Consider the following 17175-nt stretch of genomic DNA (forward strand, 5'->3'; position numbering starts at 1 on the left):
ACGAAGGAGAAGGAGACAGAGATGAAGCAAGAGCACTTCTTAACTTGCACCTCAAGAAATGAGGATTTTTAGGTGAAATGTACGTTTTATAAGAGTTTGACCCATTCATACATGGGTGCTTGTCGTGGCCAATCGTTGCAAAACTATTTTAAAAATAAGATAAGTGGTGCGCCTCTCATCGACGATCACCTACACACCTATTGGATCAACAAGCCCGGTCCATGACGCAATCAAATAAATAATGATGCATCCGTCGAAGGTGATAGGGTGTCCGTGAGGGTCAACAACCAAAATGACAAAGTTTTTGGCCACGAAGAAAACAATTGAAACGTTAGAGTTGGAAAAAATCTTTATTGAACATCTCTACAAGCTATATGACATGCTTGCATATATAGTGTCAGATAGAGCTAGAAAGTTCAATAGTCATTTTTGGGGGGAAGTCCTCAAAAGCCAGACACTACTCTGAGTATGAGTACAACACATCTCTACAGTCTGATGGTCAAACAAAAAGGTTAACCAAATCCTAGAGGATATGTTGCGTTCTTATGTAAGTAAGAAACAATCTAGATAGAAAGAGTCTGATGGTCAAACAAAAAGGGTTAACCAAATCCTAAAGGATATGTTGCGTTCTTATGTAAGTAGGAAATTATCTAGAAAGAGTACTTACCCATTTTGGAATTTGCTTACAACAGTACCAAACATAGAGCTCTCGCATTTACAACATTCATGTTGAGGTATGGTTTTTAGGCGAGATCTCTTATGGCTGGAGGCTTAAAGAAGGAGAATATTCAATCTGTCAAGGATTTCCTTGAAGATATGAACGATATGATGAAGGCAACAAAGGAAAGCATTTGTAGTGCACATGATCATGCTAAGATGTATGCTAGTAAAGGATGGAGAAAAGTTATCTACGAAGAAAATTAATTTTAGCACAGGATCATGCTAAGATGTATGCTTCTAAAGTTTTTTGTAGAAGGTGACTTTGTATTCCTAAAGGTTCTTGCAAAGTCAGAAACCATGAAAACGAAAAAGTGTGACAAAATTTCTTGGGGATACTATGGTCCCTTCAAAGTTATTAAAAAGATTGGGGACGTAGTATATAAACTTGAGTTACTGGAGAGTTCTCAAGTTCACCCTATCATCCACGTTAATAAAATTGAAGAAATCAGTTCACAGTTTGGAGAACATAATTTCTTAAGAAATTTTGGTTGATTTGATAGAGCCACCAAAAGTACCGCATGAACCGGAAAAGATTCTAGGACATTGAGCTAGAAAAACACGTCATAAAGTGTACTAGGAGATACTAGTTAAGTGAACAAACTTAAACGAGGAAGCGATAACTTGGGAACGCCATAGTGCAATTGCCAAGAGATGTTTCCATGTTGTTTTTGATGACAAAAACTCTTTATAAGGTGGGGAATGCCACATAGCATGTGATGGCAGTGACCAGGTCGACCGCCTTCCGACTGTAGAGTTAGAAAGACGGGGTTCAGGGGGAGACCGTCCGACCATAGTGTCCGGACGACCGAACCAATGTGGACAACAAGCTACACTTATATAAGTGTCTAGGGATAAAGGATAACATCATGGTCTTATGGGTTGGGTGGTGAAGTTGGCGACGTAACCCTCTCTAGGTGGAATGCCCGTAGTGGCATTACGAAGCTGTACCAAACTAGATGAAGGGGTAAACCATGGATGTTGGTTTATTATATGAATAATCGTAGTTTGAGGGGGCATTATATTCAAGGGCTAAGTTGGTAGGGATCGTATGGATTATTCAATATTCTACAAGAACTCTTTTGGCTAAAAGTACTTGCTACCCCCAATGGCGTACCCTAATATATGTGTCAATTCACAACCCAAACCCAAAGATGAAGCCCACAAATGTCACCCTTCCACAATGAAGGATGCCATCGTTAACCTCATCTAATTTTGAAATTGGGTCAAACCATAATCGAGGTGTTGGACATGGGTTGCATCAGGCGATCAAGGATGTCATTTAATTTCGGGAGATTAGTGGGGTAGACTTGAGCACCATGGTCCATCCTTGTGGTCTCGTGAAGGTGGAGATCTTCTCAGTCCCATTGCGAGAGCTCCCTACCTGCCTCCACACTATCTCATGGAGTCGTGGACACTTGGACTCCCCTCACGTCCACGCTGATGGAGAGCAAACAAATGAGTTCAAAATGTGCTGCCGTGTCAAATGTGTAGCGTACGATGGACCAAAATCATGGACGCAAAACTGAAAAAGGCACTCTTTCCAATTTCAGTTTTTTCTGTTGCCAACAGAGCCTGTTTGTGATGAGCGTCCTTTGCTCCAAAGAGAGTAACAAGGCAGGATGGTGGGTGCAGATGATGGGAAAGATGACTACAAAGCACCTCTGTGCAGTAGTAATCACTTGAACACAGATGCTTCTGCTTTCATAACCTCATTAAGGGCTTGTGCCAACAAGAAAGATCTATACATGGGCATCAGGCTACATGCGGACATCATAAAAAGGGGCTTGCTTGAAGCAAGCTCCTCCGTAGCTAACTCCCTTGTCAGTATGTATGCAAAATGTGCTGCTCTAGTTAAAGCTCGACATATTCTTCAGGAACTTCCCATTCGGACTACCGTTTCCTGGTCTGCGTTAATTGGGGGATATGCACACCATGGCCAAGGTGAGGAAGCATTGAATTGCCTTGATCTCATGCAATGTGAGGGTCTCTTCCCAGATCCAGTCACTTTCATTTGTGCTTTAAAAGCTTGTGGTAGCATAAGAGACATTGACAAAGGACGAGAAATTCATGATGAAATTTCCAGAAGAGAGATGCTAGGGAAGGATGTTGCTTTAGGTAATGCTTTGGTGGACATGTATGCTAAATGTGGTGCTCTTTCAAGAGCAAAACACGTACTTGCAGAGCTTCCGACTCGAGATGTTGTCTCTTGGTCTGCACTCATCTCTGGGTATGCTCAGCAAGGGCAGGGTCGGGTCGCTCTACATTGTTTTGAGCAGATGCAGCGTGAGGGCCTTTCTCCCAATGTCGTGACCTTCATCTGCATCTTGAAGGCTTGTGCTAGTGTAGGAGCACTCGACAAGGGTGAGCATATAAAGGATGAGATTGTAAAAAATGGCTTGCTTAAAAACAATATCTTACTTGCCACTGCTTTGGTGGACATGTATGCCAAATGCGGTGCACTTGCCAAAGCAAGACATTTACTCAATGAGCTTCCATCACGGGATGTTATTTGTTGGTCAGCATTAATTGCGGGTTATGCCGAGCAAGGTCAAGGGCAAGATGCTCTTGACTGTTTCGAAAAGATGAAAGAGGAGGGTTTTGTGCCAAATGCAGTGACATTTATCAGCGTTTTAAAAGCTTGCGGCTGCTTAGAAGCAACAGACAAGGGGGAACAAGTTCACGATGAGATCGTTAGACAAGGGTGGCTGGTAAAAGATGCCGCACTTGGGAATGCTGTAGTGGACATGTATGCTAAGTGTGGAGCTCTTGCAAAAGCACATCAAGTCCTGGAGGAGCTTCCCGCTCGAAACAGCATCTCATGGAATTCATTGATTGCCGGATACACACAGCGTGGGAAGGGTAGGGAAGCTCTAGAGTGCTTTGAGTGGATGCGGCGCGATGGATTCTCTCCAGATGAGGTGACTTTTGTTTGTGTTTTGAAAGCATGTGGAAGCATTGGGGAGATTGAGAAGGGCAAAGAAATTCAAAACGAGATTCTCACAAAGGGGTTACTTGGCATTAACGTTGAAATTGGTGTTGCATTGGTTAATATGTATTCTAATTGCGGCTTATTTGTAAAAGCTCAAGAAATACTTGATGAGCTTATTATCGAGGATGTTCTTGCTTGGTCTGCTCTTATTGCAAGATATGCACAACATGGCCAAGCTGAGGCAGCATTGGATTGTTTTGAGCTCATGCAGCACAAGGGCATTTCTCCAGATGAAATGGCCTTCATTTACATCTTGAAAGCATGTGGCAGCCTAAGAGCACTTCAGAAGGGCAAACACATACATGATGAGATTATAAAACAAGGGTATTGCGAGAATAATGCTGCACTTTGTACTGCTTTGATTGATATGTATGCTAAGTGCGGTGCATTTTCAAAAGCGCAAGAGGTCCTTGATGAGTTTCCTTTTGCAAATGTTACCTCCTGGTCTGCATTAATTGCAGGCTATGCTCAACATGGGCTGTGCCAGGACGCTTTGAATTGCTTTGACCGGATGTATCTCAGGGGCCTCTTTCCTGATGCAGTCACTTTTTCTTGTGTGCTTAAAGCATGCAGTCACTCGGGTCTACTAGATGAAGGCCAAATGTATTTTGGAAATATGTGGTCAAAATATGGCATCGTGCCAAACATAGAGCACTATACTTGCATGGTTGATCTTTATGGACGTGCAGGCCACTTTGACAAGGCCGTAGCAGTGATACAAAAGATGCCCTCATCCCATCACTCGGTTGTTTGGTCTGCCTTGTTGGGTGCCTGTCAAAAATGGGGAGAAGTAAATATTGGAAAATGGGCTTTTGAACATGCTATACAGATAGATAAGGTTGATGCAGCAGCTTATGTTTGTATGGCAAATATCTATGCAGCTGCTGGCATGCAAGAGGAAGTTGCAAGTGTTGAAGCCTTACGAGTCCAAAATAAGGCATGGAAGAAGTGAACTGACAAGTAAACAGAGCAATTCAAGGGAACTTTGAGGAGTGTGCTAATGTGATTACTCAAGGTGGGGGTCCAGAATCTATCTTGAGCGAGTTGCATGAATTGATGATGAATAAGCCAATTACTGAGAGACGACAAAGTCGTTGAGCAGCTGACACAGCATTGTGGAGTTTTTTGGCCCTGTATATATAGAGTACATTGAGGAGGACACTATTTACCCTGCTCCTGCTGATCCCACATTCACATGCCAGCTTAGTTCCTACCTGCCTAGAGAGGCATACAAGGTATGAGCCTTTCCTATCTAGAATTTGATAGTTTAATTTTGCCTTTTATTTTCACTAGCTTCTTGTTGTGTCTAACACAGGTATGGCGAGCTTCTGGCTGTGGTATAGCTTCACATCATTGATTTGCTGAATGGTTATGAAGAAGCCCAATGCCCACGATGTACAGGTTGATGAAACTGTTCACCAGCTAAGAAGTCATCTTATAGTTTCTGTTTCCTATACATACTCAAAGCAGAAAACAGTTCGGGCAATTTACAGCAGGAAAGGACACTTATCCACAAGCTTCAGCTTATCACATTGTTGCATACCAGCTATGTCCCTCCCTGCATTTGAGCTCTGCAACCTGCAAGCAAGGTAAAAGTCTTGAGTTCTCTGTAGCCTGAAATGATCACTATCAGTTTGGTTTTCACTTTTTTGCTGGCTTGCCACTTGTGCCCCAGAAGCAGCTGATTACAAATGCAGTAGTAACCTCAAACATGGTCGAGAAGTACGGTTGCATATGGTTAGTACAGTCTGATGTTAGTACGGTACTGATGTTAGTACGGTACTGCTTTGGATTTAGCATATAAGCAAAAAAAGACAGTCAGTTTTAGGCAGACTTTAAACTCTGGACTAGAAAGGCATTTTATGAGGCAAAAGATTTGAAACATTGACAATGTTTGCTTCTTGAAACATGAAGGAAAAATTACCAAATTACCGCTAAGAGTTTGAAATTTCCCAAAATACCCTCATACCAATATTGATGGAATCCTCCAATTTTCACAAAAGTTTTCACCAACGAGCTCACAAATAGTGCCGTTTGTGTCTATGAATAATGAGTTGTTTCATCCGATGAGCCCACAATGTCATCTACAATCCTAGTTCTGCAAAGGAGAAGGTGTTGAGAGATGTTTGTGAGATTGACAAGGGGTATTTTGAGAATGGAAAAAATCAAGGGCACTATGGAAATTTTCCCTATTATGAGGAGTATTTTTGAATTTTGAGGGATATTTAGTATCTCCACAAATTTCAGGGGCATTTTGGTCATTTTCAATAGCATAAAGGATGTGAAACACAAACAAACAAATTTCAAACCAATGAATGAGAGTATTGCACAAGGAGATCTTGTTTAAAAATTGATGAGCCATGAACCTTGGGCACGAAACAAAATAAGAGACCGTGGGGGGTTGAAATGAGGTGGGTACTTGATAGCTATTTTAGAGTTAGAGAATTAGAGTTAGATGCCAGATCTTGACAACTCTGACAAGAGACTTAAGAGTCTGTGTTTGATTGATTGAACGAATGCTTGAAAACTGAGTACAATAGGCTCCTTATATAGGAGACGAAGAGTCACAAATAAAAAGACACATCTCATGGCGAATAGACGTCACTTTAGACGTAAAGACATCCTTTGGACGAAGAGTTGCAACCATTGGTTGAAGGTGTGTGACTAGTTGTCGAAGGAGTGTGACTTTTGGCGAAGAGGGATGTCTCTAGAGCAAAGAGTCGTGACCATCCAAGCTAGGGGTTGTCCTTAGCATGTCACTTCTCGTATCTGCAACTAGAACAAGATGTAATAATACAACATAGTCGCAATCGTGACATTCCTTTCCATTTAAAATAAAAGCCAGGGGTAGTTGTAGAAACTCCGGGAGAAGGAAAATGTATTTTTGCTTGCTTTTGCATTCAAAGTTTTAACCGGCAAGTCCCATGTCATGGCATTGTTATTGACCATAACTATTTTCCAAACTGAAAACTGATCATATCTGCAACTTGATTAGTGCCTTTGTCAAAGTCATTTGTAACTTTGAGCTTTGTCCAAGAAAAGATTGAATCTTTATCTGCTTTGAGTGAAACTATTGGTAAACTGACTTGAGTTTTCTGTTGAGTGATGACCACTGGTTGGAAGTCTACAAGGTATTCCATTGGTTTGTCTGAAACAGTAAAATCCTCCTGAAGGGATGTCATAAACTGAGACAGAGTAGTGTTTGAAGGTACATCCATCTATAAAGGTTTATCTATGAAACAACTCGTGTCCGAAGATTTGACTAAAGTCGTGTTGCAAGAGTCTACATCTGATTTATCCTTTGCACCGTTGAAGGTAAAGACTTGAATCTTCAAGTTTGAAAAATTATCATCCACCACTGCAGTTGGTATTTGTTTAGAGACATACTTTATTCTACAAGGGCGGTGACGAGGTGAATTTTTCTGCCTGGAACACGGCCAATGAAGGGGTTATGTGTTTGTTGATTGTCAAACAAGAACCAAAATCTTCTGAAACTTCAGCTATTAAGGCTTCCAATTGAGAAGGGGGAGGTTGAGGGACCTGTTGCCTCTTAGACCTCTGAAGGATCCTCTTGCACAAGGAAAGGATCAATAAATCTTCAACTTTACCACCATCAGATAAGAAAGAATCAAATGTAGGGCATGGTTTGCGAGGGAAACTTGTCCAACGTCGTGGCGTTCACGATCGAGTACTCGACTAGGGTCGAATATATGTGCCACCAAGTAAGCTCATCTTGATACGATTGATTTCTTTTTAAGATGAGATCCTTTGGAAGCTTCATCAATGTAACAATAGAGATAGCTTGTTGGATCTGCTCTTTTAGAATTGCTATCGGATATTCAGGCATAATATGGTCGTCGCCATCGTTTGGTCTGGCCATGCTGACTGATTAGCGAAAGTAACTGTTTGTGATACTTCGAGAGCAAGAACTCATACTTATGGAATGGGTATCACCTTGGGATAATTTTCGCTTCCGGCTCTGAGCAGGAGAATCTAGAATCACGATCACCTTGTGTGCAAGGGAAATTCTCTGACAAGATTTTGTCGGGAATTACTATAACTTCGTTTGCAGAAGGGGGGTTTTCCGACAAGAGTTCCTTTGGGACTTTGTCTATGTACGAAAGGAAAGGGGTGGTACCTTGTCAGCCATTGCGTACATAGAAGAGGCCGGCCAGAAGATCCAGCGCCAGAAGAGAGGAATGAGCAGCGTACGGCAAATGAGAACTTTGGCTGATCTTCACATTGCTTTGTTTTTTTTAACGCAAGTTGGGTAAGGGTGTTTTCACACGAGGGATCAAAAACTTGAGGGGCTGGTCGGCCATTTAAATGAAAGATTTTTGATCTGGTCCTTGCGTTTTTGAATGGTATAGGAACGGCAGCAGCCAACGCCAAGAGATGCAATGCATGAGGTGCAATGTTTTTGGAAGGAGTGCACAAAGGGGGCATGTCCCGTTGCCAAGGACTACGAGCACTCGAGGAAGAGGTGGCCAGCAAATTGTATGTGCAGAAAGTCAATACTGAGTTCAACTAACACTCAGCGATTGCGCAAGGGATAGTTGCCGGAAGGGATGCGAGCCAAGCGAAGGGTTTCCTGGTAGCGCCCTTTCACATGAATGGGTATGAGCAATGGAGCGTGAAAGGGTGCAACCCAATGAAAGGGTGCAAGGCTTCTCCGGGTACACTGCACACACACATTTGTGCTCTGTTCTGTTATTTATGTAATTGAAACATAAAAATCCATGTTACCTTATGCTGGTATGTGCGCGTGCACCACCTTTCTTCTGCTTCCTTACAACTCCGGGAAGGAGTTAGCGCATAGCGGGGAGGGTGAGAGGCTAACAACCTTTGGGTCTCGGAAAATTTTTTGCTCTGATAACACTGTGAAGAACTGTGCTTTATTACTTCATATGTGATTACTATATTTTTGAATAGAACTAGAAAGACAACTCTAACAAGAGACTTAAGAGACTGTGTTTGATTGATTGAACGAATGCTTGAAATCTGAGTACAATAGGCTCCTTATATAGGAGACGAAGAGTCAAAATGAAAAGACAGGTCTCGTGGCGAATAGATGAAACTTTAGACGTAAAGACACATCCTTTGGACGAAGAGTTGCAACCATTGGTTGAAGAGGTGTGACTAGTCATTGAAGGAGTGTGGCTTTTGGCGAAGAGGCATGTCTCTAGAGCGAAGAGTCATGACCATTGAAGTGTCGGGGTTGTCCTTGGCATGTCACTTCTTGTATCTGCAACCAAGACAAGATTTAATAATGTAACATAGTCACAATTAGAATCAGACTTGAGAATTCTAGATTGAAAATCAGATAGACAATTGAATTGGAATGAAAGACTTCATGTGACATGGATTGAGACAACTGGAATGCAGATTCAGATTCATAAGCTGGTTCAGAAGTACAAAGCTCAGAAGTACAATTGGTGCAGCACTCAGTGCTCACAAGCTCTAAAGGATGTTTAGCGGTACAAAAGTTCCAATCCCCAAATGGAATTAATGGGTCCTATTTATAGGTATCCGTGCTGGGGTTTGATCGACCGCACAATCATGCATGGTCAGGTAAGTGCCGATAATTTTGTCGGGTAACTCGTCCACGAAAAAGCTCGTGCAAGGCATTCATGGAGCCAGTTTTCACCTTCTACATCATCCTCCTCTTTCTTGAATTTTGTCATGTACAAATTTTTTTCAGATAACTTCTTCCGCTTGCGCTTTGGTTTGTCTGAGGCCTTCTTTTCAGGCTTCTGCACTTGTTGAATAGGGGGTGGTGTTGCTTGACCATCGCTTGTTGTTGGGGAGTACTAGAGGTTGTGTTCTCCTTCTGGATTATTCTATAAATGGCCTTCTTTTCGAGTTGCTTCCTCCTTTCAGTGAGCATCTCCACCTTGTAAGGTGTTAGTGCGTGTCAGGTCTCTGTGTTGGGGTCATATAATCTTCTTGCCTTTTGTTAGTCGTACCTTGGCTAGCTTATGGCAGATAGATGCTGTCTGTATCCATCCAGCTGGATCTAGCTGATTAGCTTCAATCCAGGCTTCAAACATGTCAGGTGCAACGGAATTCAAACATGTCAGGTACAACGGAATTGAAATGGTTGACAAGATCTACACTGTACACTTCCATAAATCTTCTCTTCTTTCCTTGCCTGGAATGTTTGCTAGCACGAATGATGGTTCCTTTTAGAGAGAGAATGAGAGAAAGGTAGAGATGTGGGGAGAGAGAGAGAGAGAGAGAGAGAGAGAGAGAGAGAGAGAGAGAGAGAGAGAGAGAGAGACGACACGACATCCGATGGGATCCCTGTCACGAACAGGAGCGCATACAAATAATCAATAAGTTGAAAATAAATAGACTTTCAACCAAAAAGAGACGAGGGAGAAGATCGATTCACTATTTGGGACCAGAACATGGATTGTCCCCCCCCCTCGCCCCTTAAGGGAATCTTTATTAGGGAGAATCTTTTTACAAGCACAAGAACCGGAGAAACCTCTCCGTTCTAAGTTTTAGGCTCGATGGTCGATTCCTTCCTGTGCGGAATTTTCGAGAGGCAAGCTCTCAATTCCGTTTGCATCTGGATTATAAAAACTCAGGAGACCGTTCCGGATCCATTGCTGGAATCCCTGAGCATAGGCCGAAGCCTCCTCGCTCCTTCTCCAGGATGGAGTACTTGCAAAAAGCACAAATACAAAAGCAACAACTCATGGATCGTATTCACAAGCTTTACCTATCACTCCAAGGACGAAAAAGCGGCCTCCGTATGTCGACATCTCGTAATCACTTGTGGCTTTGACACGGCAGGGTCTCCTTCCTCTAGTGCTAGCACATCTGGGCAAAGAGCGGGTGCGAGGGATGCTTTTATAGGCTCTTGGTGCGATGGAACTCCTCCAGCAATAGCAGATGGCAGTTGACACTCGAATAGCTGGAAGAGGAGAGAGAGAGCTAGCAGCAGCTTCTAGAGAGGAGAGAGAAATTGCTGCCATATGGACTATTTTTAGCAGATTTGGGAGCCCTCTTTTAGTCTTGCTTTATTTTAATGAGTCTGAAGTGGGTAGCTAGCCACTCATTAAAAAGTGTGAACCTGTTTAAAAACTCAAAAAAAAAACACGAGCTGGAAAAACATGCCTACATGAACACACTCCAGGCGTCCCTTGATGCAGTTCCCATCCACAAATGCAATGCAGACACAGATTCCTCGCAGGAAAGAATTTGCTTTCCCGAAAAGCACTTAAAAATATTTTACTTTTTAAGAAAAGCTTCTCAAAAGCCATTTTTATTCTCGTGCCTGTGTCTTTACGCGTATCCCTTTTTCTAGTTTGGATTCCCTCCCAGACCAATGGAATATTTCCTATCCGATGCTCCTGTCACCCATTACATGGTGCATCAAGAATACCCACTTCTTGGTCTCTTCCACTGAACTAACAGTTTCGCACCTTCGCGATGCTTAATGTCACCTATCATATGACACATCAGAGTTGTTCGTTCCTTATGGAATTTATCAATTCCAGTATATGTGCAGTTCCTAACTTTTACAGCTCAAGTGTATACATTTAAATATCCTAATTTTATTAAATAGCAATTACTCAAAAGAAAAAAGAAAATAGTCCATTTACCAACATCCCTCTGGCTTCTAAATAGTTGTCCTCAACTCTAGTGCTTGTACATATCCTTCCAAAATCTCGGGATAAGGTGCTAGTTTCTGTTCGGTCATCCACTAGGCGTCTAAAGTAGAATAATCCTTGAACTTTACCAAATACTTTCGCGTAATCTTTTTGGACTTTAGTGACCGCTCTTGATGATGAATGACCTGCTCCGGTTGAAGTATTTCTTCCATTTCCTCAACCTTTGGAGGTTCCTCAACAATAGGCTGACTTGCATGCGTTCCTACATGTGATTGCAGTAAATTAACTTGGAAAGCATTATGGATCCTCCAATTAGGCGGTAGTTCTAATTGAAATGTCACATTGTTAACCTGATCAATTATCTTAAATGGCCCATAATAACGATTGGAAATTTTTACCACTTTTTCTTTATGAGTCGCTTGTTTTTTTAGTTTTGCCTTCTCAAACTTGAGTAAGACCAATTGACCGATTGGTAAATCATTGTGGAATTGGTGATCTCACTCTACCCATCCTTGGGATGGTTAGCAAAAGAAAAATTCAACTTCGTGCTGAGGTTATCAAAGCACGCCAAAAATTTCCTGTCATGCTAGGATCTTGATCAGTCACAACTCACAATAGACTTGGGCATCCCATGATGCTTGAAAATGTGTGCTAGAAAAGCCCTAGCCATATGATCTGCTTTGATCATTTTCCTGATTGGAATAAAGTGAGCTTGCTTGCTAAATCTATCCACAATGGTCCAAATCGCATCATTTCCAGTTTGAGTCTTTGAGAGATCCATAATAAAATCCATGGTAATACTCTCCTAGGGTTGATCCGACATTGACAAAGGTTGAAGTAACCTAGGTCTCTTATGCCAATCGTACTTGACTTTTTGGCAAACCAAACATCCCCTGACATATTGGTCGATGTCTACTTTAAGGCTTGGCCAAAAGAAATATCTCTCTAATGCTAAGGTTGTAGGGGGAATACCTTGGTGACCTGCATAAGGCGAAGCATGTGCTTCATCCATGATTTTCTTCCTCAATGGTGCCGCCACACAAATTGCTTGGTGGTGGTAGAGGTAACCATCTCAAATAGAATTCTCTCCCTTCTATAACTTACTCCAAATGGAGGAGAAGTCTCGGTCGTTCAGACGGGAGTGATTCCAGTTCTTGGTGATATACAGAAGTAATTGCATTCACCGTGGCTGTTTAGATAGTGTGACCACAACCACGTTCTTACTCCCAGCAGTGTGAAGGATTTGGAAGTGAAACATGGACAAAGTTGGCCCATCTCATCTGCTATTCAGATATTTTCCATTGTGTGAGAAAATACCGCAAACTCTGATGATTGGTTTTGATCACAAAATCCGCTCCCAGAAGATGATGCTTCCAAGTAGACAAGGCGTGAATCACAACCATAAGTTTCTTCTCTCAGATTGAGGCATGCAATTTTGCATCCTTAAGCCGTCTACTTTTGTTAGCCATTGCACGGGCTTCTTGGTTAAGCAGTGCACCTAGGCAATCACGTAAAGCATCAGAGTGAACCTCAAACGGCTTCCTTAAGTCTAGCACTATCAGAATAGGACCATGGCTTAATAAATACTTGAGTCTATCAAATGCTCCTTGTTGTCTCGATCCCCATTGAAAGGGAATCTTCTTTCATGTTAGGTCATGAAGTGGTCCTGCTACATGAGCAAAGCCTCGGCCGATGATAGGAACATAATCCAAAAAAGCTATGCATGTCATGTACTGTACTGGGAGTTTGCCAGTCTTGTACCACTTGAATCTTGGTTGGATCCATACTTACTTGGTTGTGAGAGACTATCTGGCTGAGACAATGTATTTCCGTGCGAAAGAACTCACTTTTCTTTGCATTTACATGCAACTTAGGCTTTCGTAAATTAGTGAAACACTATGTCCAAGTGCTCCGATGTTCCACCTCAGTCTTCGAAAAGACGAGTATGTCATTGAAGAACACTCCTGTAAAAGCTCAATGTGGGTTGAAAATGCAATCCATCATTAGAGTGAATGTGGTAGGAGCATTAGCCAAGCTGGAAGGCATTACCAAAACTTCATAAAGTTCAAAGGTAGTACGAACGGCAGTATTATGGACACATCCTCAGGGGCTATGCGTATCTTATGATATCGGCTCTTTAAGTCAATGCCACTAAAGATGCTTGTACCTTGTAACTTGTCAAGAATATCATCAATCTGAGGAATCAAAAAGCAATTCTTGATAGTGATCTTGTTTAAATATCGGTAGTCTATGCACATTTGAAATGTACCATCTTTCTTTTGTACTAGTAAAATTGGAGAGCAGTAGGGCGAAGTACTCAATTGTACTAGACCTTTTTCCAGAAGCTCGTTGACTTGCTTCAAAATTTCCTCTTTTTGAGCAAGACTTACCCTATAAGGAAGTTGGTTTGGAGGAGATCTACTCGGTATGAGATCAATGCGGTGATCTTTCAGACGTTCCGGAGGTAGCTTATCTGGAAGAGTGTCCGTGAAACATGTGAGAGTGCGCGTGTGCAAAAGCGCGCACGCGAGAGAGAGAGAGAGAGAGAGAGAGAGAGAGAGAGAGAGAGAGAGAGAGAGAGAGAGAGAGAGAGAGAGAGAGAGAGAGAGAGAGAGAGAGAGAGAGAGAGAGAGAGAGAGAGAGAACACAAACACTGGTATGGGGAAGAGGGGGCGATTAGCCCCCCATTGACTACCAGAGCATGAGATCAGTACAATCGTATGTTAGATTGAGAAGTGGGTACCCCCCCTAGCCCCATACATAGGTGCCCAAGGGAAGGTAGGGAAATGCTTGAGAAAACCCCACGACCCAACATAAAAATGAATATAGGGCAATGTAGTGGGTGGCCAACCCGGAGACATACTCGCCGTACATGTATGCCCTAGACCTGTGAAGCAGTAGAGTGGTGTAAATCTAATGCCCCCTCTCAACACCTGATGCTGAACAAACCACGTAAAGCTGAAGATGTGTACAAACTCCCAGATCATTCTACGAGGATGGAGTGATTCGGATTGGAGTGGAGATCCAGAAGGACGACGGTCGACTACATGTTACACCTTTTCTTTTGGCTTAGGAGCAATTTCATGGAGCAACAAGAAACAGCCTACAATTGCCTTATCTTCCACAGTGATAGAGTACCGAGCTGTTTGCAGTGCTACATGTAAGTTAGTGTGGATTTGGAGGTTACTTTTGGAGATAGGCTTTCCTCAACAGACGACCATTATATACTTAGACAACCAAAATTGTTTAGCCATTGCGAGGAACCCGGTGTTCCATGCCCGAACCAAGCATATAGAGATACAATATCATTTTGTTCGTGAGAAGACCCACGATGGCTCTATTCGACTAGAGTACATCCCTACTTCGAAAACCCTGCTGACATCTTCACCAAATTTCTTCCACAGGCGACATTATCCTCTCATGCCAGCTCCCTTGGACTTGTTTCCCATCCAGGAACTGAGAGGGGATGTTAAGAGTTCAATTTCCAGTTTGGTGGTAGCTCCAATATCTCCCAGGAGCAGATTAGAGGGTGAGGGTTGTTTTGTGGCTATGCCTGGCCCTACTTGAGGTAGATGTACCTGTTCATGGCGGTGCACTTCACTATGTTGCTCACTTGGTAGGCTGACATGAGGTGGGACCCCCATTCCTAGGGTTTCATGAGGTTAGAATCTTGAGTCTTTTGCAATTCTGCTACTAAATGTGTGTCAGGTCACTTTTAGTGAGTTTACATATTTATTAGCATTTATTAGGCCATTTATGGAATCGTGGGGTTTTTGGAGGTAGGAAAAATCTATGATTTGTCTATATATGCATCCCCCCCCCCCCCCCCCCCCCCCCCCCCTCCTTTGTACTTTTGGCATGTGGTATCAATGCAGAGATCTAGCATTTGGGCACACCTCTCTATAGCGTTTTGCATTTGCTAGCGTTTGGTGTGGCGCGGCTTCCTTTTTCTAGTGTTTCTCTCTCTCCACATTGATCTCTCTCTCCTTGGCGTTTTCTCTCAACAATCCTCTTCTCTCTAGCTAGCACTCCCTCTCCTTCGTCGTGTGCACACCCTCTCGGTGTGACATTGCATATGGAGAGTTCGCGTGCCCGAGCATGACGAGGAGATCCATCGGCTTCCCGGTACGGAGATGTGATAGAGACTAGAGTTCCCTCTCTAGCTTGAGGAGCTCCATGAGGCCCTCAAAGTACTCCCCGGGGTAGCTTTTCAGGGGAGGACGGTTTGGCTCGCAACTTCTTCGTAGAGTACTGGGACTTGCTTGGTTCAGATCTTTGCAATGCATTTCAGTACATCCTGCACACTGGTGAGATGCTTGACATCATGAGTGAGGGCCTGATCTACCGATAGATATTGCGCAGATATGGAAGGAGGTAAATTAGTTACAAAATTCATACTTATTTCCAGAAACGGTCTTTTAAGGATAGGCAACGGCATGAGTAGATCACGGTTGCTTACCGTGAGGGACTTTAACTTTTTGACATATGGTACATAGTTATAGACATCCTTACACATCTTTGGCCAATAGAAAAATTGTTCAACATTTTCCAATGTAGCATTGATACCTCTATGACCACCTGTTAATGCATTGTGTGCGTCTTGCAAAATTGGTGCACAATGACAAGATAGCACACACAACGGTTCCTAAAGAAAAGCCAACCATCACAAATGACATAATTGCATGGTCCTTGTGCATTAAGTGCTTATAACGAGTGCTTTTCAAATTCAGAACCCATGTAATTATCTATTAGATCATCAAAACCAACAACTTGAATAGAGAGTAAAGAATGAATTTCTAATGAGAGAACTTGATTTTTCTTACTCAATGCATTAGCATCAGGGTTAGCTTTGCCAAGGAAATACTCAATCATACCACCAAATTGCTTGAAAAATTGAGACCATCGTGGTTGTCTATCACTCCAATGTGCACTAGGCATAGATTGAAGCCATCCATCTAAGGGCTAGGTGATCTGTGCAAATGACAAACTCACGTCCATAAATGAAATGCTTCCTATTTTCAATGCATGAATAACAGAGATAAGTTCCTTATCATAGATATAATGTATTTTCTCATCACTATTTAGTTTATGAGAGAGAAATGCCACTGAATGATTGTTTTGCTGTAACAGTGCGCCGATGGCAATGTTACTAGCGTCAGTCCTCAAAAGGCTCTTCCCAAGAGGCAAGAATGAGGCATGGTGCCTCTGTGACTACCACTTTGAGGGCTTCGAAAGCACTCTTAGCGGCATTGGTTATGACCATACGCTGATGGTGAGTCTCGACATCTTCTAACAAATTAGACAATGGTGCGATAATGTGCATCAAAGTTCTTGATATGAAAATTGTATGTTCTAAAAATGATTGCCCTAAGTCTGAAGAGGAAAAGGTTGAAACGGCACAAGTGCCTTATTCATCTACAATTGGGAGTTTGATGTATGCTATGATTGCTACACGTCCTGATATTGCTTTTGCAGTGGGAGTTGTTAGAAGATATACGTCAAATCTAGGCAAGAAACATTGGGAGACAGTGAAAGGGGTTATGCGATATTTGAATGGTACAAAAGACATGTGCATTTGCTTTGGAAGAAAGGAAGCATGTGTAATGGGTTACACGTATGCAGATTATGCAGGAGACTTGGATAAGAGAAGGTCCACTTCAGGCTATGTTTTTGAATTCACTGGAGGTACAGTTTCATGGCGATCTTGTTTGCAAGATTGTGTTACCTTGTCTACTGCAAAGACTGAATATGTTGCAGCTTCAGAAGCTTGCAAGGAAGCTATATGGCTTGGTCGGTTGCTGGGAGACTTGGGAATCAATGTTGAGATACCTGTGTTACATTGTG

The 17175-nt window shown here is 42.5% G+C and overlaps 1 protein-coding gene across 3 annotated transcripts; it reads left to right on the plus strand.

Annotated features, from left to right (window-relative positions):
• Positions 1-1880: 1880 nt before the first annotated feature.
• On the plus strand, positions 1881-16764 carry LOC147418712 (pentatricopeptide repeat-containing protein At3g09040, mitochondrial-like). 3 transcript variants are annotated; one of them, XM_086505940.1, is made up of 3 exons: positions 1881-4944; positions 5025-5298; positions 16462-16764. In XM_086505940.1, exon 1 carries the CDS (start codon positions 2340-2342, stop codon positions 4659-4661), a length of 2322 nt encoding a protein of 773 aa, XP_086362066.1. In that variant the 5' UTR covers positions 1881-2339; the 3' UTR covers positions 4662-4944; positions 5025-5298; positions 16462-16764. The 3 variants fall into 3 exon arrangements, with proteins under 3 accessions (XP_086362066.1, XP_086362065.1, XP_086362064.1); XM_086505939.1 differs by lacking the exon at positions 16462-16764 and adding an exon at positions 5385-5964; XM_086505938.1 differs by lacking the exon at positions 16462-16764 and having other exon boundaries at positions 5025-5962.
• The last annotated feature ends 411 nt before the right edge of the window (positions 16765-17175 follow it).

This window comes from Adiantum capillus-veneris, chromosome 29 (genome assembly GCF_014529385.1).
Source record: "Adiantum capillus-veneris isolate H3 chromosome 29, ASM1452938v2, whole genome shotgun sequence".
NCBI classification, from domain to species: domain Eukaryota; kingdom Viridiplantae; phylum Streptophyta; class Polypodiopsida; order Polypodiales; family Pteridaceae; genus Adiantum; species Adiantum capillus-veneris.

What these genes read in the sequence shown, in the direction of transcription:
- LOC147418712 (XM_086505940.1), top strand. Translation starts at nt 2,340, where the DNA reads ATGGTGGGTGCAGATGATGGGAAAGATGACTACAAAGCACCTCTGTGC.